The 25,673-nt window shown below is 40.7% G+C and overlaps 2 protein-coding genes across 4 annotated transcripts in view; both read right to left on the bottom strand.

The window, feature by feature from the left end:
• The window catches only part of dyrk4 (dual-specificity tyrosine-(Y)-phosphorylation regulated kinase 4), a 33,191-nt gene extending 27,287 nt beyond the window's left edge, over nucleotides 1-5,904 (bottom strand). For 2 of the 3 annotated variants that reach the window (XM_044123885.1, XM_044123886.1), the window contains exons 1-2: nucleotides 5,742-5,904; nucleotides 3,685-3,754 (exon numbers count right to left, since the gene is read on the bottom strand). In XM_044123885.1, coding sequence (XP_043979820.1) covers nucleotides 3,685-3,754; nucleotides 5,742-5,773 — 102 coding nt within the window. In that variant the 5' untranslated portion in view covers nucleotides 5,774-5,904. Of the gene's footprint in view, nucleotides 1-3,684; nucleotides 3,755-4,313; nucleotides 4,434-5,741 lie in introns of those variants that run through there. The other variant, XM_044123891.1, reaches the window with a different exon arrangement.
• Nucleotides 5,905-6,468: 564 nt separating this feature from the next.
• Nucleotides 6,469-19,657, bottom strand: wfdc1 (WAP four-disulfide core domain 1). The gene is made up of 6 exons (XM_044123892.1): nucleotides 18,550-19,657; nucleotides 9,807-10,002; nucleotides 9,650-9,733; nucleotides 9,226-9,366; nucleotides 8,306-8,356; nucleotides 6,469-8,225 (listed from the first exon to the last, which is right to left on the bottom strand). Exons 1-6 carry the CDS (start codon nucleotides 18,637-18,639, stop codon nucleotides 8,167-8,169), a joined length of 621 nt encoding a protein of 206 aa, XP_043979827.1. The 5' UTR covers nucleotides 18,640-19,657; the 3' UTR covers nucleotides 6,469-8,166.
• Between the last annotated feature and the right edge of the window lie 6,016 nt (nucleotides 19,658-25,673).

Here is a 25,673-nt window from a genome sequence, read left to right as displayed (position 1 = left end):
AAATAAACATTGCATTGTCTAAATGCAATGACAGCATTCCTGTAGTGAACACAAGGATGGATCTGCAGCTAATAAATCCTTAACATCAACATGTGGAAATCTCAGGGCTTTCAGCTTCACTTAACATCAATACACTGTAAAAATGATCTGCGGATTATTTGATTGATTTACTGATTAATATCTGAATACAAAACGGTGCTAACTAGCAGACTTTTGAAATGATCTTTTACAGAATTTAAACTGGATGAAGACAAATTTAGATTTTTTAATCTTAAATGCAAAATGTATAAACTTTTTCCACAGTTTTGGTTTAGTTACTGCTCAGAGTGTGTCGATCTTACAGCAATGGCCATTTTTGTGTTTGTATACTCCAGTTAACAGTTAATTGATTACTAAATTAGTAAACAGTTATTTCAATAATTGATTAATTGTTACAATCTGTTTATAAATAGTGGTGGCTGTTACTACTGCAACAAGTAGAGCACTGCTGCGGGATGCTTACGTTCTTCTGCGGGTCGCTTTCAGGTCAGAAATCATTCAGACAGAATTAATTTAATTAGCAGCATGAACAATCAAGCAGAAAAACTTGGATACCAACAACAACAAAAGAAAGAGTCAGATGTAAGCATCAAGATCTTCTGTGTGAACTTAGCTAATGACAAATACACTCATTACTGAAAATAATGTTATGATGAAGACCGGCTCTCATCGGCATGCTATATGCTTGAAGCTTGAATGATATCTGGATTTATTCACTGGTTAATACAACTAAAATTTTTCAGCCCTTGCGTTGGCAACATAAGAGACTGTATAATGTTTAATGCTTAACGAAATATGCTTCACTTTGTCCTCTTTGGACATAAAACTGATTAGATACCAGAACATTATGCTCTACATCAGGGGTTTTCAAAGTATGAAAGGGTGAGCCCCCCTCCAAGGAGCACAATGCCTGCTGCGCCTCCCCCGTGGAGCGGACGGGGCACCTTCAACCCGCTCTGGCCAAAACCAGTGATGGCATAGTTACTTTGAAAAAGTAACTTTAATCGGACTACTGATTACTCCTTGAAAAAGTAACTTAGTTATATTACTGACTACTTGACTTGGAAAGTAACTAAGTTACACTAAAAGTAACTTTTTAGTTACTTTCAGCAGCTGCTAACAACAACGCTCTGCCTCCTGTGAAAATCACATTGATCTTTGCCAATACTTAATTGTAAGTTATTTTTTAATGGTAACATCAACAATGTGTCTCCACTGATAAGGTGAAAACATGAGTAGTTTGTGTGGTCCACTGTTGTCTGGAAAACTCTAAGAAGGATTTTAAAGCCCCCCTCCCCCCAGATTCTGCGTTACACCCCTGAGTTTGATGTCGCAGCGCACAGATCTCCTCCTGCAGCTCCACAGCTCAGATGGCTGCGACACTTACCGTAATATTAATAATTATAACGGTGCTAACTTGCCATTATAACTATTGCCAACTACGGACACGTTCATTCGTGGCTGTTTTCACGTTTATTGCGCTGTTCATATTAGTCTCGATGTTTGCAGTTTTCTGAGCGAAGCTCGACGTCATTCAGAGGTAAAATATTAACTTGACATTAACAAAGACACAGCGGGACGGATCATCCGGGAAATGATGAACAGGGAGAGACTGACTAAAACTACCTTAATGACGGACAAATTCTGGGATTTATTATGAGTCTCTGCTTATTTCCAAGCCCAAATGAGTAACTTCACGTTCAAAAACGAGCCCAAAAAGGCGCAACCCGCCACTCATTAAATTTGCAAGCGACTTTTAAAAAATGAAGCCCAAAGCCGCTTATAATAATCGGACTTGGCGACAGAAACTCAAAATAGTTCCAGTTTTTCCACCAACAAAATGCGCATCTCCCTCCATTGTTTACATTTCTGTTGCATAGAGCGTCCGGTCACCGACAAGACGCGTAGAGGAAATCTGATTAAATAACAAAAGAAGATAGTAACGCACAGTAACGCAAAAAATGATTTTGATAAGTAACTGTAGTCTGACTACTGGATTTGAAATAGCAACGCTTAGATTACTCGTTAAGGAAAAGTGGTCCGGCGTCAATGCGCGTTACTGCCATCACTGGCCAAAACATCCTCTAAAGGGGGAAACATTTCCACTGATCCCCGCTCCACACACGCACCCCACAGTACCAACTTTTTCCTAAATCCACAGAGTTGATCGTGTGCGTAAAAGACGTTTCTCTAACATCAGATAGCTTTTCCGGTTTACTTTTTCCCTCGCACCGCGCCTCCCCTAAAGTGCTCTGGCGCCCCCCAGGGGAGGCGCGCCTCACACTTTGAAAACCGCCGCTCTACATCATAAGAAGCATTAAGGCAAATTATAATTTACATTAATGAGGAAAAAAACTAAATTCATTTAAAGATTAGTTGAAAGCATGAAAATACCTACAGGTCCTGAAACAGGGAATTATGCCTATTGTGGTGTTAAAAAGCTGATCGTGGGCTTCAGCAGTGAGTCATATTACATAACAACAAACACAAAGAAAAATCCCCTCTGCTGTTTCAGGAGTGTGATGCGTCAGTTCAAGGCAGCAGCTTGCATTTCATGCTGTGATGACGCAGATGCATTGATATCCCAACTTAGAAAGTGGGGAAGGTCTTCTGTTCCAGCCTCAGGGAGGCTGCAGGTCTCAGGTTCATGAAAGAGAACGTGTGTTTGAAGAGGTTTTCCTCCAGCCAGCGATCAAAGGATAGAAATGGCAGATAGATTATAAGTTTAGCAGAGCAGCACCAAGACCAGAGCTTGGTTTTATTGCTTTGCAACAATTTTTCCTTATGAGTTGTTAACACTGCAGAAAAACAAAATATGACCTAGGTAGCACTAATTATGCCTGAATTAATCTTTTATCCTGTAGAAATGTGAAGCAACCAGCTTCTTTGTGTCTTCTGCTCCTTGTGAAGGACGTCCATGTCTGTCTTCTGCACACCTGTCCAGTCAGCAGCCTTCCCCTCACTGACTCAGAGGGAGAGTCAGTGGGCCCTCCTGGTCCTGGAGAGCCGGTGTCCTGCAACTCTTAGAGTCTCCCTGGTCCAACACACTTTAATCCAACAGCTGAATCTCCTCCTCAGTGCAGTCGGGTTCTCCAGAGAACCAGTCGGGTTCTCCGGAGTCCTGCTAATGACCTCATTATTTGACTCAGGTGTGTTGAAGTAGAGATACATCTAAAAGTTGCAGGAGACCGGACCTCTGGCCCTCCAGGACCAGGAGTGCCACCTCTGGTCTGTCTACTAGAGCTGCTGCAAAGCGTTTCTCCATTTAGTGGCAAGCTGAAAGCTGCTGTACTTTCCAGGAAGACTCATCGACGGGTTAGCCTGGGTGTCAGAGGAGAGGACCCCCCCAGCATGGGCCTCAGGGCCCCAGGGCCAAAAAGTTATGCTCTCAGAAAGAAACAGGAACCCGACACCACTCTACTGGTGCAGGAATAGCACATCTCCCTAATAAATCACAATCATCCAAATAATGTTTTATATTTTACAAACTGCTCATGGAAATAGAGTTAGTCGCTTTGGGGACGAATATCAGAAAAACATGGCAACCTCTATATTTTATAATAATCAATAAGCTGTTTGACAGGCAAGAATAAAAACTCAGTTGAAGAAGTAAATAAAGAAATTAATAATACATAATCTCAGTACCTTGATAAGAAGCGGAAATGCCAGTTTTCTCTCCTTTAAATGCTTTTCCGGTTTGTGTCTGGAGGCATTCCTGAGGAAAAAGCAAACCAGTTAGTTAAGCAACTGTTTCAGATAACCAAAGTAAATTCAATATCAAAGATAATGTGAGTAAAAAAGAAAATCTACTCTTCAAATGTTGATTTTATTTATTAAGAGGCAGAAGTCCCCTCTGTGAAAACGTGATCAACCCTCCTGTTAAATCATTAACTAGATGTGGTTAACAGCATTGTGTCGCTAGTTACAGCCAATCCTAATTACTACCTACCCTGCAGAATTAATGGATCACTTTAATTGAACCGGTCTGACAGCACTCTTCACGACAGGACAACCGTGCAAGATAATGGATGGATGTATGAATGAATAAATACATTTGTAATTATCAATTCAAGCTTAGATGAGATTACTAAAAACAAACAACTTGTCCGCTAATATCAACATTTCTATCTGAGCTCATTTCTGCCACCAACTTCTGACCAATCACAACCCGCCCACCAGAGCTCGTACCGATACAACGGCGTTAGCTTAGCTCCGCTGTAGCGCAGCTAAGCTACTAGCATGTTAGCGGTGTTCTCAGTCTTCATTTTACAAACCTTGAAAACGGTGAAGCAGATGCCGAACTCGGTCTTCCTGGGAAATTGGTAAATAAATAAATAAAAGTGACAATAAAAAAAAATGTTTGGCCTCAATGTGGAATCTGTCACTTTTTATCGTTTCCGCTTTATTGTGGTGCATTCCGCGCATGCGCAGGTTCCTGTCCCGGCTGCGTGACGACGTCAGCGGATTTCTCCAATATTCAAATAGCAAAAGTATTCACATTTTAGGTTTTTATTATTATTATTATTATTATTATTATTATTATTATTATTATTATTATTATTATTATTATTATTATTATTATTATTATTATTATTATTATTATTATTATTGGGGAGAGGTTGGGGGGGGGGCAATGTTGATTGACATAATATGATAGTACTCGTATGAATGAAGACATTTTGAGTCACACTCTATATTAGAAGGTGCAACCTAAACATTTCTTGCCAACTGCCAATAAAATTCAAGAAGTGGATTTCTTTACTTTTTTATATCAATTTTGGGACATTTTATGTTGATTCTAAATTGCAGCAAACAATTATCAGGATTCTTATGCGAATCGATGTTTTGGCACACCAATCATCAAGTCAGTGGCTCGTCCATGAGGTCCAGAACCCAGAACAACAAAATCACCACAGGGTCAATTTTTTAATAAATTAATTAAATAGATTTTTTAATAACTTATCTTTGATGAAAATCTATAAAGAAAAACTAGCATACGGTGAGTTTGAAAAAAATATGGTGAATAAGATTCAGTGAAGCAAACACAAAATATCTGATTCAAAACCTGTTGCATTAAAACTGCCCCTGCTTTTATTGACATGAATTAAGAAACAATATTAATATTTTAGAAACTGCAGACAAAAACTGCTCTCTGTGGTTGGTTCTGTAAAATGCATTATGGAATAAATAAACTGCAATAAAGAAATAACATCTAGAGTTTTTGAGTCATAACTGATCTTCAGTTGGATTTTAGTACAGTGACACCTTCTGGACTATTATTAATATAAACCAGGAGGGAGCATTTAGCGTATCATTTATCATGAAAAAGAAAATCGCATCATAAGAATTTTGATTTATAATCATGATATATTTGAGTTATTTGGTAACAAAGGAAACAAAACTGACAGTCTGATCAGAATTTGTTACAATTTCTGCATTGTTTATTCCAGAAAAGTATAAATAAATTTGAGTAAATTCAAAAATATTAAATGCAGCAGTTTAGTGATATAAATCACACTTTTTTGAGAAATCTCAAGAACCACAAAATATTGCTAGAAGTTTCTAGTTTTGCCAGCCTCTAACATGAACACAATTATTTCCGTTTTCAATTATTTTCATATCAGCATAAAGTTTTACAGTTTGCCCCCTGCGCCCCCCCTAATTAAAGACAAATCTTAAATAAGAGGTAAAAACTGCCTGACCTTTTCTCTGTTGTCTTGCGCGGTGTGTTCATGGTGATAACCCGCAGCTATGGTGAACCCGGACACCAGAACCGGCACACGGCGGGCAGCTGGACCCAAACCCAGCGGCGCAGAGAGCAGCCCGCTCTCATACTGATTCACCTTCACTCTGACGCAGCTTTCAGCCAGGTGCTCAGGTGCACGCAGGTGTGACAGAGAGTCCCACCCCCCACCGGGGTCTATGCTTCCCGCATGCTGCCGCAGCAGGAGAGCAGGTCCTGGCTTTCACAATCCTCCTATTATTCATTCAGTTTTCAAATTATTATAAATACAAACGCTAATGTGGCGAAAAAACATCTGAAGTCATGCGAGAAAGAAAAGGAGTGATACCTCTACAGCTCTATAACCATCTCTGCTCACAGCAAATCCAGGAAGTTTTCATTTCTTTAATTTTGCTCAGATTTTCTTTTCCCTGTAACTATAACATACAAAAAACAACTTGTAGTTTTTCCACAGATCCTTCCTCCCAGCACTCTTATCATCGCTCCCAACAATCTGAAAAAGTTTACAAACATGCTGGTATTTGCAGGTTTTACTCATTTTAAATAACATTCCTGCTGTGAACTTCCTGCTATCACAACTGATTGATGATATGATTTACATTTAGATCCCCTGTTAGGAGAAATTAAGTAATCAACAGGTGAAAAAACAGATTTCATTTTATCTTGAGGATGACAAAAGGGACGAGTTTGAGTCGTAAGGTTTATTAAAGTAAAACACAGCACCAGTCAGAGAGAAACATTCAATTAGTTCTCAGCTTATTCTTCTGTTTGGCAGTAAAAACCAGAGCACCATATGAACAGAGCATAAAGCTGCTTCAGTTCGAAAATAAAAGTAAATAAATGTTCAGATTTATTACTGAAAATTTCTTCCTCTCTGTCATCATTTCTGAGCAACACTGTCAGAAGTTTTATTACCTTACTAAATAATATCCACGTTTATGTCCTTGTTAGAACGTAAACAACTGATCAGATGTTTGTTAAAATATTACTGCAGCTTGTTTTGATCTAGCAACTAATACTTTCTTTTAAAACAAAACTATGGATATACGCCAAACTTTATTCATGCATGTTTATAATTCATATTTTATTATTTACTATACCCAAAAACCTTTAATAACTGATAAAAACCCCCAGCTGCTCTGTTCCGACTCATCTGGGATTTATTCTGCTAATTATTTTGACTCTGAGATCATTTTGGGGTTTGAAGCAGAAATGTCAGAGGGATTTATTCGCTCTCTGCAGTTTAACGATTTGCAGATTTACGAACTCTGAGCAGAAGGAGGACGAGCGCCACATGGTCCTGGTTTTCTCTCATGACCAGTTTGTTTGGATGGTTTGTGGGGAAAAAATGAGAAAACACCAAAAAAGTTTTTTATGAACAGCTTTGGTTGACATCGGGCCTCGTCTTTGTTTTCCTGAACACTTTCAGCATTTCTTTGGTTGGATAGCAGGACGCCGGGCGACGGCTTGATGAGGAGGCAGGAGGAGTGAAAAACCTCAGATCTGTCTCGGTTCAGGTTGGAGGAGATCAAACTGGAGCGGGTCAACATCTGAGGTCGTATTAAAGTCGATCTGACAACAAACATCCTGTTTTAACAACAGGAGGAGGTGACGACTGGAATAAACAGATTTTAATCTCAGAGCTGAAACAAGAGCTGCAAAAAGCAGAATCTAAGCAGGATGTTCATCTGCTGCTCAGGTTTTTTATGGAATTGTTTCATTTGATTAATCGAGTCACAAGCAGCAGAATTTTCATTTCACCTCTTAAACTTATTTTAAACAATATTAGAAATACTTTAAGAGCTGCAAGTAAGCAAATAATTAAATTCCTTTTTTAAATAAGAAAATCAATATTTTATTAGCTAAAACTTAATAACTGCATTCCGTCAGTAAATGTTTGATCATATGTAGCAAAGGATGCATCACTAAAAATCCTTCTAATATTTGTATCAAATCTGGTGAAGCTGAAACTGCCACTCGACGAATTCTGGGTGAAACAGATTTATAGACAAAGCAAGTTTTTTATCTTTAATGCAAAATGTTCATATTTTTGTACAGTTCTGCTCTGACTGTGTTGTTCTCTCAGAAAGAGTCTATTTACTCCAGTTTATCAGTTAATGTTTATTTCAATAATAAATTTATTGCAATAAATCTGATTAATCGCTTCAGTCGAAGATATTACAACTGATTTAGGTGGAGATTTTTAAAACTAAACCTCTGATCAGCTGATGAACAGGTCTTAGTGTTTTGTTCTCTCTGTTTTGTCTTTTTGCATTTTGAAGCTCTGCAACACGACGACAATAAACAAGCTAACAACTGTCATTTTATTTTCTGGTCCTAAGCTTTTTCATGCTGACTGTAAGAAAATAAAATCCAACATGTCTTCATCCGAGATGTTTGTGATTATGCTTCTCGTAGCCCACTGCGTTGTTGGAACTGGATCCTGTCAGGAAAACAACAGTCAGCTGCAGGTTGGCTTCATTTCTCGGCTTGAATTCATTCTAATTCTCTTAGTCGTCTCACCCAAGTAGTCCTTGTAGTCCTTAAAGTATTTGTGCCTCAAACCTCGTCCATCTGCAGGAAAACAGCAAAAACAAAACTTCATATTAAATGTCTTCTATTCATGACCTGTACTGGAGTAGAATTAGAAATATTGGTGTTCTCTCCTTCAAAACATGAATTTAAAATTTCTCCCAGCAGTTTCGGAAACTAATCATCAGCTCATCTTGTTGTTTGCTTTCCAGGTTGTTCCAGTTTGGCTGCATTTAAAAGAAGAAACAACAACATTCTGCTCCACAACACCAAGCATAATATGCTTTTTATCTGGTTTTATTTGTATGCTTTTACTTTGAAATGCTTCTTTTAAATTATGCTGTTGATTATCAATGAATAAGAAACAGGAGGTAAATAGAGCCAGGATTTAACACATTCATTTTGATTAATTAATTACATAGATTTTAACACATTAAAAACTTTAACACATTTTATTTTATTTTATTTTATAAAAAATTTTTTGGAACATTCTGGCCGGAACCTTTATATTCGCTCGTTTCTGGTACACCCGTAAATCTGATGACGCACAAGCAAACAACAGTGATAGACACGAACCTGCTTCTTTCGGCCCACCGCGGTTGGATTTCTGCTCCTAAATGATCTGACTGGACGCTGGAAAAGACTGTTCTTGAGTTCAAGTTGTGCTAAAATCAGTTAGCCTGTCAGTGAAGTTTCAAGCCTAAAATAGCATCTCAATGCTAAATATGTAGCATTTAATGCTAATGTCAGCATCCACAGTCCACATTTCTAAATAAGCTCCATGAGTGATCAGGTCTTGCTGAAACTCTGGTTTTTGAGTTGAAAATGTTGCTATTTTGTGGATATATCGTTATCTGTTAGTGTGGACTGCAGTTCGACCGTCCAGCCAGCAGGGGGCAGTAAAGTCGTACCGGAGTTTGCGCGCTGCTTGATGCACTGGCCCCGGTTTGGGACGCCAGCGGCGGGGTTCCCGGGGTTGATGATGTGGCACTCGTAGCCTGTGGGGCAGTGAAGAGGCTCGTCTCCGTCTTCCGTGGTGCTGCACGCTTCCGCTGGCGGACAGACGCAACCAACAAGCTTTTATTTGAGAATACACACAGTGATTTAAAAATGAGTCAGATCTGGGTGAATGAGACCCACAGATATATTCACTCAATGCAAAGACATTGTTAGTTAAATTATTAGCTGAAATATATGACGGCGTTTCAGGGTAGGTTGAAAAAAGGAGAAAATTTCAACCAAAAAAAATCTCAGAAATGTGACTGAAGCTGCACTGATTTTATCGCCCAGTTCTGCAGCTTTCGCTGCGGTTAGCGGTGTTCCTATTGGACCCACCTTGCAGAACCTCCTCCGGTCCGTCCAGCAGCCAGCCGTTTCCTCCCAGCCATCGAGGTTTGGGCTGAACCAGCCAGTCCAGAACTGCTCAAAACAAACAGCTGATTATCACCCGCCACTGTGAATCAGAACCGGCTGAAAGCTGTTGGATGCTGACCCGGTGGGGGCTGGACGGACTCCAGGCAGGCGTAGATGCAGCCGTTGTAGCAGCAGCGTTTGTGGCGCTCGCATTCGGAGTCGGAGCGGCAGCCGGGAACATCGCAGGCCCGGTCCGGCAGCATCTGGGGCGGCGGTGGGCACCGGTCGTTCTTCTGGTGCTGCGCGGACTGCGGGTGGCTCGGGTACTCGTAGTCCTGAAAGACAGACAGACGCTGGACTGTTTGTGTCTTTGATGATGACCCCTGACCCCAGGATTTGACCTCCCTAGGTCAGAGGAAGTAGCGGTTTCTGATGGGCGGCACCAGCTCTTGGACCTGGGGATGCACCGATTTTCTCTTCTGATACCGATATCTGAGGTTTAGTAATCGCTACCAATCTGATACAGAAAAACTGCTGAACTGACTCAAACCATCCATCCATCCATTTTCTGTTCACCCTTCGTCCCTAATGGGGTCAGGAGGGTTGCTGGTTCCTCTCCAGCTACGTTCCGGGCGAGAGGCGGGGTCACGGGGTCACCCTGGACAGGTTGCCAGTCTGTCTGACTCAAACCATTATTTTTTTAAATATAAATATACTGAAATACAAATTTATTTGATAACTCAGCACCAGTACAGCCCACTGAAAAACATCAACACCACAACGGTAGTACACTTTTCATAAATATTTGACTATTGGTTAAATTTAGAAATAAATTATTGTAATTGTATTTATTTTTGTATTTTATAGTCTTTTGTATTTGCATTGCATACTTTTAAAGAGGCTGTTTTATGCACCATTTTATAGCATAATTAAGTAACTATTTTACCTTCAGCTAAAAAAAATGCTATATATATCAAATATAATAAAAGAAATTTGAATTCAGAATTTACGACCTTGAAATTGGGCCCCTGTCTCTTTAAGAAACGCCTGCGCTTTCTGAAGCTCCGCCTCCAGGAAGTCATCCCAACATGGCTCCTCTTTAACCCTTTAACGTTTTTACCAGTGTTGCTCTGAGCAGCAGCTCCTATAACGAGCTCAGCAGCTGTTTGCTAATTGCTGCTGGCTAGTCTGAAGGAGCTGAATGGGGGAGGAGCTGCATATCGAAGGCGGGGCTAGGTCCATCCAGGTGTTTTTACACAGCTGAATGGTTGCCATGGAGATTAAAGGATTTCTCAAACATGCACAAAAAAATCAAGGCAGCAATCCAGGTTTGTTTGTGATCAGGGAAAAACAACCTGAAGGAAACCTTGAAAAAGTTAATTAAACATAAAAAAAAAACTTTTAGCTTCATAATATATGTTTGTGTCTGTGGTGTTCATACTTTTATTCTAGTTTCTTTCACATTTTTCAAAGTAAATATTAAAATAAATTTTGAGTTTGTCTGATTTAAAGGATGTGGTATGGCGCATGAAGCATGTCAGCACCCCCTGGTGGTGGGGCAGGGAGCAGTTGGGGGGCGGTGTGGTTGTTCACCCAGGGCATCAAACAGGCTAGGACTGCCCCTGATCTACAACCCAAACAACCATTCAGACCCTCAGACCATCTACTGCAACAAATTCAACAAAAAAAAAAAAAATTTCTAAAACCAACAATTTATTTCTATTTTTAAGTTTCAAAATAAAGATAAAACATAAAACCTTTGAGTATAGATGTCAAATACAAAAACAAAACTCCTTTATTGGCTATTTAAATCTAAAAAGCTCCTCAGTTCTCTGTGTTTAACAGACTTCTGGTCATTTTATCTTTAGACCACAAGAGGGCAGCAAAAGGCAGCGGAGAAATAAAGTAAACTGTTGTCTCCACGCCTGGACCAAAGGAAAGACTCACTTTGGCACATTTGGAGATTTGTGGCTGTAAATGTGAAATAAAGTTTAAACCAGACCAGTGACGAACCAGGAACACTTTCAACTTTTACACTTTTTGTTTTAGCAAGAGGAGAAAACATGGAACGGGGAAAAAATGGAAATTTGACCATGCTGCAGTTTTTTCTATGAATTTAAAGACACTTTATAAAAAAATACATGAAAAGTGAAGTCAGGATTTGCTGTAATAAAATTAATGTGTGTTACATCCAGGACAATAGACGATGAGTTGTACTGCAGCACCAAGCATGAGGCGTAGAGGGAGTCAAGCCTCTTACTGCTGAACATTCACCTCAGAAACTGTGGCTGCTTCAAAACAGAAGAAATGTTTCAGGTCAGCCTCCACTTATTATGGAGAGGAAATTAATAAATTACACATAATCAATCTGTCCAGACCTAGATCTTTTTGAGAATCTGTAGCAGAGCTTAAAAACTGATGTTTACAGATGTTGTCCATTCACCCAAACTGAACTGAAACAGGTGGAAACTTTAGCTGATAGAGAAACAATAAAAAAGGGCTGAATAGAAATGCACACCACACTTTTCAGACATAAAATCACAAAAACATAAACTGAAGGTTTTGGATGTAAGGTGATAAAATTGTTTAAAAATATGTGAACAATCATTAAAAATCATTTTCCTCCTTTGTTTTGACACTAAAAGTCCCTAAAAACTCTCTCAGAGAAATCCTTGTTTTCTATGTAATTATGTAATTAGTCTGTGGGCTGCAGACCATCGTTAAAGTGTGTCGTTTATTTGGCAGGATAACTAACTGCCAACCCAGAGAAACCGCAAAGAGAAATGAAAAGGTTTGGGCTGCCGGCGGCATCACGGACTCTAACGTGGGTCCAGCTCCGGTTCAGCCTGGCAGCTGAGAGCTCAGCGGGTCGGCGCCTCTTAGGAGGTTCCGGTTCCTCTGCACAGCCATGTGTGGCCGAGTCACAGCTAGTTTATCCTGGAGCCTCATCCCACTGCAAGCTGTAAGAAACGAAACTTACTGAGATCAGTAAGTTTCGTCATGAGGTGCGAAATGCTGAACGAAGTCGGACAACAGCTGAGATGGTTTGGGGGAGAAGTTTCTGAACCAGAAGCGTTTGGTTCTGAAGGAAAACTCCTCAGAGGTCTTCAACATGGGGGTCATGACCTTCTGCTGCGGGGTCGACAGAGTCCTGTTTATTTAGACGTTTTTAAAATGTAGTTTTGTCTTTAAATACACATAACAATAAATACAATAAATACTTATGAAATATATTTAAAATATGACTTTTTTCTAGCTGGGAATAAATACAGAATTGTAAGTATCTTTATTAAATATCTGGATTTTATTAGATATATTATTGTGATCAAATTATTTGGTTTTATTAATTTAACAACTTTCTAAATATGGAGGGAAAAACATGCCAGATAACAATAAATAAATAACTTATGACCTGCGGTTGCTTTTTCTCCAGTCTCTAAATCTTTATTTTGGTCTGAAATACCTCTAATAAATTTACCAAAGAACGTTAGCCAGTGTTAGCTAGGATCAACGTTAGCCCCGCCCACCAGCTAACCTTAGAATTAATTCCATATTTATTGAATTATTCTTGTATCACACTGTGACACTTTTAAACATGAAAAATTTCCTGAACCGGGTCTCCATCAGCGGCTGACACTGAGTGACCTCAGATTTCAGGAGAAGCTAACAGGAACATCTCTGGTGGAAATAAATATTTCATCAGACAGGAAGTGAAGAAACGGCGCTTCAAGAACCCAGAAGGAGTCGCAGTAAGATCCGGATCGCAGGAAGGCGTTCTGCTTCTTCTTCTACGCTAAAGACCAAATAATCAGTTTTTAACTATTAGACATTTAATCAGTTTTATTTAATATTTCATTTGCTTGCTGTAGCATCAATAAGCTACATTTGGCTAGCTACATCCTTGACTAACAATTAAAACATTAAAATAACTTCTAACCATCTGTTAGTATCCAATAATTAGCCTCCCACTGACAGTTTCCAGCCCTGGGAAACCACCGCGGTTTGATGAATGAGTGAGTTCTGTAAAATCTGCTTTAACTGCTTAATAACTTAACGACCTCTGACCTCTCTGCTTGTCTCACATCCGATCAGTTCTCCGTTTCTTCCTGAAGCTCAACTTTCCTTCCTGTTTATGGGAGTTTGTGTTTATTTGCCAACATGCAGCAGATCTAACATCTGGTTTCTGGAAACATCATCATGCAGCTACTAGTTCTTTAAACATGTTTGCTCTCCGTCCTCCAACCTAAACGTTTGTGTGAAGATTCCTGTCCCGTCTCTTCCTGTGGTTTCTGCCGCCGGATGCCAGATGGGCCACCATGCTTTAATCCGGAGCTTTATCACACAATCCGGCTCCCGTCTCTCTGATGTTTCAGTGTTTACTTTCCCTCCGTTCTGCCGGCTTGCCCTCTCATCGTCCCCCGCCAGCAGGACCGTTCAGTTATCATGTCCCTCATCATCTGCAGCTTCTTTTATCCTCTGTTAAAAGCAGCAGCAAGATGTTTGCTTTAACATTTGATCTCTGCAGGTCATTTTCTCTTTCCTCCGAGCCCGACTGGCTCCAGATCGTTTGTGATTCCAACCCGAGATCTCAGACAGTTAAGAGTCTCTGCTTCCTTTGTGGAAGAGCAGGAAACAGGAATCCTTCTGCATTCATTCATTCATTCGTTCATTCATTCATTCATCTCACAATACAACCTACGATAAATTAAACTGAAAAAGCAAAGGATGAAAAAGTCTTAGTACGGAGTCAATCAAATTAAACCAGAAGATGAAGATATTCCACCTGAAGCCATTTAGCTCCTGCACTAAAGAAGGAAAAATGCAGCTTTAAATTCCTGCTCCTGCGTTTGCATCCAGTTACAGAGAAAACCAGATTTCCAGACAGAGACAAGCGGAGAGCTGCAGATGAGCAGTAAAACCAAACAGAAAGGAGTCATGATAAACGGGTCAAAATACTGATAGATAAAAACCCAGTTTAAATAAAACAGTTGTTAAAAATGTGAACAGGCAGACAGTCCAGGGTTTGTTGTTATACAAGAATATTCTGGACAGACATGAAAAAAAGAACAAATAAGGCTGTTTTGTTTCAAATGGAGAAATGTGATCTTAGTGATCCAGAACTTTTAGAGGTTTTTATTATTTAGCTTTTGTTGTTTTATTATTTTAGAGAATTAGTGAGACGGAACCGTTAGCTCCTGCTAAGGTCTTCTTCTTCATCGTTAAAAGAACTAAAGTTTATTAGTGCTTTCGGTTTAGTTGTTGTTTAGTTACGTTTTAGTTGGCTTCACCCAATGCTGCCAAAACTACAGAACTGAATCTTGTTTTCTTTTGTCTCAAATTTCCAGAAGGACAAAATCCAAATTATCAGCCTGATTAATTTGCTAAAAGCAGAAAACAGTTCAACAGTCTACAGTCATCTCTTGTGCGTTTTTACTTCCAAACAGACAAACTGCAGTCTTTTAAATGTTCCCAGTTTATTACTGTACTGTAACCAATCATGCACCATTTCATGGACAAAAATCAGAAAGTTTAGAGAGTTCATGTGGAACGTCTCCAACTTCTGGATCCATCATAACTCAGTTCTCTGTCAAGCTGCAGGCCAGATGGTTTCCTGGAATATAAAAATCTGTGACGCCTGATTGAGAAAATATTTAGAAATATCAGGAACTTTTAAACATGCTTTGAAGCATCTGCAGGTTTTATCAGTCAGATCAGAGTGAGTCTGGATGCCTGGAAGGTCTCATTCAGGATTTATTTATTAGAATCAGGATGCTTTGTTGGAGCCAGCAGTTCTCTCTGCTCCGTGTTTTTAGCCCAAAGCTAAAGATTCACAGCTGGTCAGTCAAAGACAGGAGACACAACTTTCAGTCTGCCGGCCCTCTGTCTTCATACCAGGTGGCGTCAGAATGCTCAGCTTCACTTCGCATGAAGGGAAAAACCACGATGCTGGCAGCGGATCCCTCAGCCAGGTGGCGCTACGCCGGCAGGAGGTTTAACATCAGGCTGCAGGTTGGTCTGACGTTAAATTATAATAATTTAATACTATAATAATACTTTGCGTTTCTGCGTTCTTGAGACTAATGTCTCTTTAAATAATCCTGAAATGTGTGTTAGTGGTTTTCTTCTGTCTTCCTTTTTAAGATTTTTTACATTTATTAAAGTTAGAAACAGCCTCAACATATTCAGTTATTTGTAGCATTACGTTTTTTATTTTTTATTAGCTCATTCTTTTGTGTTTAGTGTCTTATTTTGTGTTTTGTTTTTCGTACATTTGGATTTTCTCTTAGTTTGCAGTTTTTTTTGTGATTTTTGCCTCTCATTACCATCTTGGTCATTTTCTTCACCTGCCCACAGAGTTTAAAAAATGTCACACACTCCAGACTGGTTTCATCCAGATCAACCCACAGGCCGTTTTAATCATGCCAAGCCCACAGGGGGCGCTGTAGCACAATCCTGCTACACAACAGGATTGTGTTGTGTGTCCTGTTGCAGACATCGTGATGGATTATGTCTGCCATCATGGCGCCGCAGGTTCATTTGTGGGGAGAGGAAATTTAGTTCCATACTGTATTACTGTATCCACTTTGGTCAGATTTTTTACAAAAAACCAGGACAGATTGCTGGTCGTGTTCCTGTCATCTGTTCGATATTAATGCAGACGCTCAGCTGTGATTGGCCGCCTGCATAAACGTCTCTGATCTGGAAAAACAACCAACATGAAATAAAGGAGAAGCAGGCAGTCGGAGCAGAGCATGCTGCTGGCAGGGCTTCATTTCATGGAGACTGTTTCTCCTTCCTGTCGGTCTGTCCGCCATCTTCCTGCTTCAGACTCTCTGAGGGTCACTGAAGGTCATCCGCTCAACATTTTGTCTCATTAGCAGCTCTGAGATGCTTTGTGAACAACCTGAACTTTTGGAGAAAAATCAAAGATTTTTCCAGAAATGTCGTCACTGGGAGAAACTTTTAGTCTCAGGATTCTCGGAGCTCCAGATTTTAGTTTGTTACTCTCACACTACTCAATTTATTTTTCCTGACTGAAATCATCTTCTCTTCACCGACTGGGTCAAACTAGAGACAAAAACATAACAGAAATACTGATTCACAAAACTCACATTTCTGCTTTTCTGCCTGACAATCTCAATAAAATAAATGCAACAAATGATTTTATTTTGTTTCCTAATAAATTTTCTGCTACAGTTTTTTTGTCTCTTTCTTTTCAGGGTCAGAGTTACTGACACTTTCCTCATTTAGTGATTATAACATAAAGAAAACGCCAGCGGCACTAAAGATTTAATGAGGACCGGTCCGTTCTGACAGCAGCAGGGCGGACGGAGATCTGAGAGCAGAAAACCAAGGATGGGAGCAGAAAGGAGAGCAAAGGGCCAAATTTTCAGTTTTCAAGGCCAGCGAGGGCAGAAAGTGAGAACATTGAGGAATAAAAAGTTGAAAAGAGGAGAAGAAAGACAGAGAGAGAGAAGGCAGCACGCTACAGTGAGCACTTATTAGAGATGATCAACCAGCCACACTGAGCCGAGCTAACACACACACACACACACACACACACACATACACACTGCTCTTCAGCAACTCGTACGCAAACTCAAAAACTTGCAGCTTTTTCCTTCCTGACACACTGAACTCATCAAAACTCAAATAGAAACTCACATTGTTCTTATTTCTAGTAAAGTATTTTTAGAAAAACAGAAATAAAATAACTCAGAAGTCACCTAATTAGTAAAATACAGATCTGATTATAAATGTAGTTTAAAGAGAGAAGCTGTTGAACAAAAACCTGCAGAAATCAGGAGGAAAAACAGAAAACATAGAAAAAGATTCTCTAAGACCACTGACTTTGAAATGTCTTCAGGCATTTCTGTTCAACTACATTTATAGTATAACTTGTACTTTTTCATCAATTTTAAGGAATTATTTAGTTAAATCAACCTCCTTTATGTTGATCAGAAAACCAACAGCATCATTGCCATGGTGAAACATGGTGGCAGCATCATGCTGTGTGCAGCATCGCGCTGCGGGCAGCATCATGCTGTGTGCAGCATCGCGCTGCGGGCAGCATCATGCTGTGTGCAGCATCATGCTGTGTGCAGCATCGCGCTGCGGGCAGCATCATGCTGTGTGCAGCATCGCGCTGCGGGCAGCATCATGCTGTGTGCAGCATCATGCTGTGTGCAGCATCGCGCTGCGGGCAGCATCGCGCTGTGTGCAGCATCGCGCTGTGTGCAGCATCGCGCTGCGGGCAGCATCATGCTGTGTGCAGCATCGCGCTGCGGGCAGCATCATGCTGTGTGCAGCATCATGCTGTGTGCAGCATCGCGCTGCGGGCAGCATCGCGCTGTGTGCAGCATCGCGCTGTGTGCAGCATCGCGCTGCGGGCAGCATCATGCTGTGTGCAGCATCAGCATCGCGCCGCAGGACACGGAAGATAGATGAATTTTGCAGAAAACCTGCAGAAGAGCTGAGACTGAAGAGGAAGTTCAGGTTCCAGCAAGAAAATCAGCCAAAATATGGTTCAGATCGAACTCTATTGCTGTGTTACAATGGCCTAGTCAAAGTCCAGACAACTGAAAATATGTGGCGAAGGTAATGAACAGATTTCTAAGGTTTGTAAGAAACAAACAGCAATATTTCCAATAAAAAAGAAATAATAAATGTAATTTTTTTATGAGTTTTTGTCCTGATTCACTCTGAGCTGAACCAGATCTCTGCAACTCTAAACCCTTTCTGTTGGTTTTTTGGTCAGCCTGACCTTTCACCTTTGCAGAAAAACGGTGAAGTGTGAAGTGAACAGAGGCAGCAGTGTCCGGCGGTGCGGTGACCTTTCACCTGCTGATCATGTGACGCTCATCAAGATGTTACTGTCCTACCTTCTGGGAGAGTCCTCTCTTCCTCCTGACATCACTTCCGGTGGACAGGACCAGCAGGGACAGCAGCAGCAGCTCCAACGCGCCCGGCATGCTCGCTCTTCAGACCGTCCTCCTCCTCTTCCTCTTCACGCATTTATCTCCTCTTCCTCCTCGTCCCCAATTTCCAGCCGAAGCGGCGGATCCCGGCCTCGCTCCCTGCAGCCGGTCCTGAAAGCAGCGACGAACCGCAGAGCGCAGATAGAGAGACGGAGACAGAGTCGGGGAAAGTCCAGACAGAGAGAGGAGGAAATGAAGCTGCAGCTGTCTGAGAGCCGCAGCGACCCGGGGAGGGGCAGCGACTGCGACCCGCCCCACCGCTGCTGCTTCTGGAGAAACATCATGACTTCAGCCTCATTTTTAACTTTTAACCATCAAAAAGCAGCTCTGACAAAACTACAACCTACAACAAAACGGCACATTAGAGCCAATGTAGACAGAAAAAATGGAGGACTACATTTTCACCAAAATAAATAAATAGATAAATAAATAAATAATAATATTTAAATTAATCTCAGAAATTGACTTAATAAAACTTGAAAAAATTTCTAAGGTTTAAAAATTGAAAAGGAACTCCAAATATTCCAACTTTTTTCTTTCCAGGATTTTTCTGAGGTTAATCACAGACATTTTCCAGAAACACACTTGGAGAAAAAGAAGTGTGTAAATCAGAGGCAACATTTTCTGAGTTTCAAAACTCCTAAAGTTTTATCAATGAAGTTTCTGAGATTTCAGAGATTTTCTAGAAAAACAGCAATGTGTCAGAAGGAATGTGTAAATCCTGGAAGAGCCAAAGATCTGCTGCTATTCTCTAAAAATGAAAAATAAGAGAAGTTTTAAAAAAATAAAGACTTTGTCTCCACCTGTGCTGATGTACCAGATTTGTGTCATAAAATATTTGCAGCTCTAATATAGAGGTAGTTATTTGTAGGACAACATGCATGTTGCCATGGTAACACATGCAGTTGTATAACGTGTTTGGATGGGGGGTTAGTGGCAGTGACCCGTGCTAAACGGAGGCATGTGCTGCATTTCAGAGGAAGGGGCCTCACTGGGTTTCCCTCCTCTAGTATCTCTGAAGCTGCTTCTTCTAAAAAACTAGGACAAGCCCCCACTCACCCACCCCACCCTCTCTTACCCCCCAGCTCAATTTTGTCCCCCCACCGCCTCCCTCTGCTCTCAGCAAACGGCTCTGAAAGGAGAGAAGGAATGTAAGCCTGCACAAATCTCGGTCATTATTAGCTTTCCAGGAGCCGGGCTCCTGTTGCTGGGAGGCCCCGGCTCCACCCCCACTAACCGAGTGGGGTTGGGGCTGGGACTGGGGGCGGAAAGAGGTGGGGTGGGGTAACTGAGGTTCATGACTGCAGCAGAAAACGTTGCTAACTTCCACCACCTTAAGCTCTGCTGCTGGTTGATTTATGGCTTTAAACTATTTTATCATGAGAAAATTCTTCATGTCAAACATGAAGTGAAGCTCAATGCTAACTCTGCTAACCCATCCATCCATCCATCCATCCATCCATCTTTACATCTATCCATCCTTACATCTATCCATCCCAGCCTGCTAACATCTCAGCAGGCTACATGCTAACATCTCAGCAGGCTACACGCTAACATTCCAGCAGGCTACATGCTAACATCCCATCCTGCTAACATCTTAGCCTGCTAACATCTCAGCAGGCTACATGCTAACATCTTAGCCTGCTATCACCTCAGCAGGCTACATGCTAACATCCCGGCCTGCTAACATTCCAGCAGGCTACATGCTAACATCCCAGCAGGCTACATGCTAACATCCCAGCCTGCTAACATTCCAGTGACGCCTGACGTTTTTGATCCGGGCTGGATTTCAGACAACCTGAGATCAGCAGTTTATGAAGAGGAAATGAGCCGACGGCAGAATCACATTCAGTCTGTTTTACAGTATCAGACATGAGTTTAATGGAAGCTGCCAACCAGGTTTGTGTGCCAAACAGAAAAGATAAAGAAACGCCTCAGAGATTAAAGCTGCAGATGGAAAATCTTTTCAGAAACTGAACATGAAAGCTGAGTTTTTTTCCTCTCTGGAGACGAAGACACACAGCAGCTTTTCCTCCAGGAACAAAACGTCTAGAGGCCTCAGCGGGTTCCAGATCAGTGGATCACAGAAAACATGGCCGCCGCACCACAAAGCAGACTGGGATTTATTTATCTGACATAACAAGAGAGGTTTATGTGTCCAAATGTTTAGCAGCTAATGCATCAATCTGTATGAGACGGTTTGAAGGTTGAAAACATTACAGCCTCATATCCTAATGGTTGATCCTGGAACCGGATATTTACACTGAAAAAACACAAAATCTTATTTTGTTTAGTTTCTAGTGCAAATATGTTTGAAATAAGAATTTTCAGCCATTGTTTACGTTTTTATCTGGCTTCTTCTGGTGTAGAACGTCTCCCATCAATGAGGAAGTCGGATGAAATCATTCAGACTGCTGTGAAAAAGTCGCTGTGTGAACGCAGCGTTGGTGTAAACTGCAACCTGTTACAGTGATTTTATGATTCTTTTGGAGAAATGGCTTCTTCCTCTCTGAGTGGAAGCAGGAACCAACCAATCGGTCCGACATGATGCTGCCGCTACTCTGGAACGCTAACACTCGAACCAAACAAGGATTTAACAGCTTCTGTGGTATCAGACTGGAAGTAAACCTCTCAAATCCAGCAGGGGTCAAAGGTCAGAGTTGGGTCAGAGAAAAGGAGAGATTGGTCGGAATGAACGCACTGCAAAAAACTAAATCTTACCAAGTATTTTTGGTTTAGCTTCTAGAGCAAATAACTTGAAATAACACAAAACTAACTTACAAGAAACTTTTCATCCAGATATTAGAGCTTGTTTTAAATAAATAAATCCTTAATATTGATGAAAAAAGAAACAGTTCCACTAGCAGATAGTTTCACTTATAACAAGACATTTTCCTGTGAAATAATCTACCAGTGAAACCAGTTATTTTTTCATCAATATTAAGGAATTATAGACTGAAAAAAAGCTCCTATATGTTGATGAAAAGTTTCTTGTAAGTTAGTTTTGTTTTTTCAAGTTGAATAAAACATTAGCAATATAAACCAAAAACTAAACTAAACTAAAACTGTTTTGTAAGATTTTGTGTTTTTGAAGAGTGGGAATGTAAAGAACTTAATGCAAACTATTTTAAATAATGTTTGTGGAAGTTTCTGAATTTATCTGCAGTTTAAAATGAGAACAGCGTCTCAGAATCCATTTTAATCCAGCAGCTGAGTCAATGCTCAGAGTTTATAATAAAACAATAAATATCTGCTTTTACAGCCCTATAAATTGACAGCTTTGGGTTTAAATTGAAACTCTGAAGCTGGTTGGTGTAATGATGACGTTCAGACACTTTGAACAGCTGATGACGTGTTTTGACTTGTTTGTACAAACTGGGAGAGAAAATACAAAATGAATGCAGAACAAACATGAGCTGTGGTGCATTTTTCACCCTAAGATCCAAACCCTGCTGCTTTTTCAGCTTTTTCAGAATTAAAGTCATTCTTCAGGAAGTCGTGTGTTGACGTTGAGCTGGCAGTCTCTCACTAACACAGGATCCTCGTCTGCACATTCTTTAACCTTTTAACCAAGTTTGGCTCAAGTTATTTATTTTAGCTCTGAAAAATCGCCCAGAACACAAACATTTTCAGAGCGAGTCTTTCAGCGGCCGGTTGTGTTTGGAGCAGCGGGGCTCGGCTGCGGAGGCGGTCCCATCGTTTGTTCTGCCAGACATTTGATGCAGAGTTCAGCGGTTCTCGTTCCCTGCAGTTTCTTCCTTCTTACTTCCTGGGTGGTTTTGGTTTATCCTTAAAAGACTGCAGGCCGTGGTGTAAATATTAACACAAGTTAACATTTACTAGTGCTTTCTCAGTAAATATTAACATTATTTGATTCAAGAAATGGCAAAAAAAAAAAATATGTTGAAAACCATAATTTTTGTAGGGACACAACTTCAACCATTTTCACGTTGAAAAGCTTAAATCCAAATGAAGTCACAAGTCGATGGCGGTAAAGTTTCTACTCTTGTGATTTCCTGAAGTCGGTCTGCGGTCGAGCTAGCTCAGCGTTAGCGTAATGTGCTGCCTCCTGTCTCTGCTACCTCTGGACTCAGGTAACCGTGACATTCCTCAGCTTGACCCCTGGGGGTCAGGAGAAACAGGAAACCCTTCCAGCTCTACTGTCATGAGTGTCTCATAACATATGGTCACAACATGGCGACAGCTTCAACATAGTTTTAATAAAAGGTCCCATGCTGCAGCTTCAAATACTCCAGAACAAACCATGATTAGTGTTACAACAGTTATTAATTCATCATATTTATGTGATGCATCTTAGAAAGTCGGTTCAGTTCATCTTCAGTTACTACTGATCAGCTAGTCACACAAAAAACACTTACACAATTTAAAAAGACGAGCTGCTGTTTAAGGCTTTTAATAATAAATATTTCTCACAGAATAGCATAAATTAAACAGAATTAAAGATTGTCACAGTTTTTGTATGTAGGTCAAACGCCAGCGCCATCTTGTGGCTAAAGACAGGCTAAGACGAACCGTAAACAGCGAAGGCTGATTGTTACACAGAAGTGGAGGAAGTTGTGATTTGAGCAAAGACTTGAGGAATTTATCTGCAGCTTTGGAGGAAGAAGTGAGATGCAGTGATGAAGTCCTACTGAAGGACTGCAACCCTATGTTTTCTTTAGTCTTATTGTTCAGGAAGCAACGATAGCATGATTGTTTGATATCAGAACTGAACATTTTGAAAGGCAGATTATTTGAGTGCTTAATTTTAAAAAAGGCAAAAACTCACCCAGAGTGGAAAACAGAGGAGCTGGAGGAACACCTGAGGGAAGGTACAGGAGATAAACACAGAGGGAATAAACAGGACCTTAACCAAAGTCTAAAGATGAACTCTAAAACATGGATCCAAACCACAACAGAGAACCGAACATAGAAGAATCTCAGCACAAAGGAAGCACCACCATTAACAACCCAAAATAATCCAAAACCAACAAAACCACTCATGGATCATTACAGAATCTGTGGAGGGAACCAGAGATTAGGGTGATGGCAGAGAGGTCTTCCAACCAGAAATCAACTCCTTGATTTGTTTAAATCAGCCTCAGACGCCATCAGTCACACCAGCGCTGTTCGGTCCGTTTTAACTCAACTCCAGACTGACTGCTGAGAAAAGTCCCGTTTGTTCAGGGAGGTGTGAATACATAATCCAACCAAAAAAGGTTTGAACGCCAAGCAGACTGGAGACCGCCCGAAAACAGAAAGTGCACTACAGCCCAGGGCATTCTGGGTAAATCCAACCAAAGTTAACATGCTAGCCTAGCGCTAGCAGCAGAAATGTCTCCTGGTCTTCAGCCAAAGACTAAAGAGAAATCCTCCAACACTAAAATCTGACGCCTCCATTTAGTTTCCATCTGGTGAAGAAGGAAGTTGCTCTCAGTGTCTTCAGAGGTTTTTGTGTGGTTTCCTTCAGTGGTTGTTGGTGCAGCGCCCCCACAGGCCAGGAGGGGAACAGGTTGGTTTGGCTCAGAACAGAGAGGAAGAGAACCACAGCAGCTGATGGAAGAGATGTTGAAGTTTGATCCCAATAGAACCGAGTCCACTGGACCAGCAGAAAGAAACATCCAGAATCTCTGAGGGTTCTGAATCATTTGGGTTAAACTGCTGAGATGAAAACTCAGATTCACTGAGGTAAAAACTCTCTGTACAAACAGGCAGCAACCTGGCATGATCACTCTGTCTGTGTGTGTGTGTGTCTGTCTGTCTGTCTGTGTGTGTGTGTCTCTGTGTGTGTGTGTGTGTGTGTGTGTCTCTGTCTCTATGTGTGTGTGTGTCTCTGTGTGTGTGTGTGTGTGTCTCTGTCTCTGTGTGTGTGTGGTTTTCCTGTAGAGTCTTGATGAAACATGGATCACGTTTTTGTTCCGGTCTGATAAATCAAAGCTTTGTGGGCTTTGATGTGGTTTTCTTTTGCACTGAGTACTTTGGCTTTATGATGAATCTCTCTCTCTCTGTCTGTCTGTGTGTGTGTGTGTGTGTGTGTGTGTGTGTTTGGGGGAAGGGCTACTGTCTGTGAAGCTCCTGCCACAGTTGGTGTTGGTGCGTTTATGCAGAGAGATGCGTTTATTTGTATTTCTGGGTCTTCTGATTGGTTCAGTGATGAAGTTTTGCTGACTGTGGCAAACATTCAGCTGCAGAGGAGGAACGTCTCCAAAGCTCGTAGGGTTTCAATGTGTGCTAATGCTACTACCGCCAAACATGAGCTTCCTGTCTGTCTTTTCTCACTTCTGATCAGTTATAACATTTTGGAGGACTGTATTGTTTTTTAGCCAACATTAACTAACTTTCGCCTGCTAGAGGTTTTTTACTGTTAAAGGGGAGTTTTTCTACATGCATGCTCAGTATGAGGCATTGATGTAAAGTCAGAACAAGCGTTTGTCTGCTCTCGCCCCCTGCTGGCCAGGAGGAGTAAACAGTGCTAGTCAACGACTCGATACTCTGCCGAGTTTCCTTAAAACATTTTAAACTAATTTGAATAATAAACTGAACATATTGCACTGATTGATAACTAGTAATCAACTGGAATTACTTTTTCTGTAAAGTGTTGTGATTTGGCACTATAGAAATAAACTAAATTGATTTCAATTATAAAGTATTGATCTTCAGACATGCAGATCTTTTCTAAGCATTTTTAAAATTTAGTCTGTTTCTTTACCAGGAGGAAATCATGGCCGTTTGCAGCTCAGTCCAGACTTTTTCCTGGTCAGAGTATCTACAAGATGTTAATCTTTTCATCAGATGAAGAAGTTAAACTTTTCCAGATGTTGAAAACAGGACAGCAGGATCCAATTTTCCTTTAATATCTATAAAGTTTTTCATCAAGATGGGGAATATTCCTAATCTGATGTGTTTTGTAGATTATTTCATCATCAGTCTCATCATTTGATATTCCAGTTGTTTTTAGACATGCTGTAATGTCAGAGGACTGCCGCTAGAGGGCGCCACAGGCGAGCTTTAAACTTTAGTAAACCGAC

The sequence above is a fragment of the Gambusia affinis genome, linkage group LG08 (assembly GCF_019740435.1).
Source record: "Gambusia affinis linkage group LG08, SWU_Gaff_1.0, whole genome shotgun sequence".
Taxonomy (NCBI): Eukaryota; Metazoa; Chordata; class Actinopteri; order Cyprinodontiformes; family Poeciliidae; genus Gambusia; species Gambusia affinis.
Note: the sequence above shows the minus strand (reverse complement) of the source record. Positions and strands in the feature narration are given on the sequence as shown.

Bases quoted from the DNA above. Each gene is read 5' to 3' on its own strand.
- wfdc1 (XM_044123892.1), bottom strand. From the start codon at position 18,639: ATGCCGGGCGCGTTGGAGCTGCTGCTGCTGTCCCTGCTGGTCCTGTCC. The intron at 9,367-9,649 runs GTGGGTCCAATA...TCTGTCCGCCAG, and splicing joins ACCGGAGGAGGTTCTGCAAG to CGGAAGCGTGCAGCACCACG. The intron at 8,357-9,225 runs GTACGACTTTAC...GTTTTCCTGCAG, and splicing joins CAAGCAGCGCGCAAACTCCG to ATGGACGAGGTTTGAGGCAC.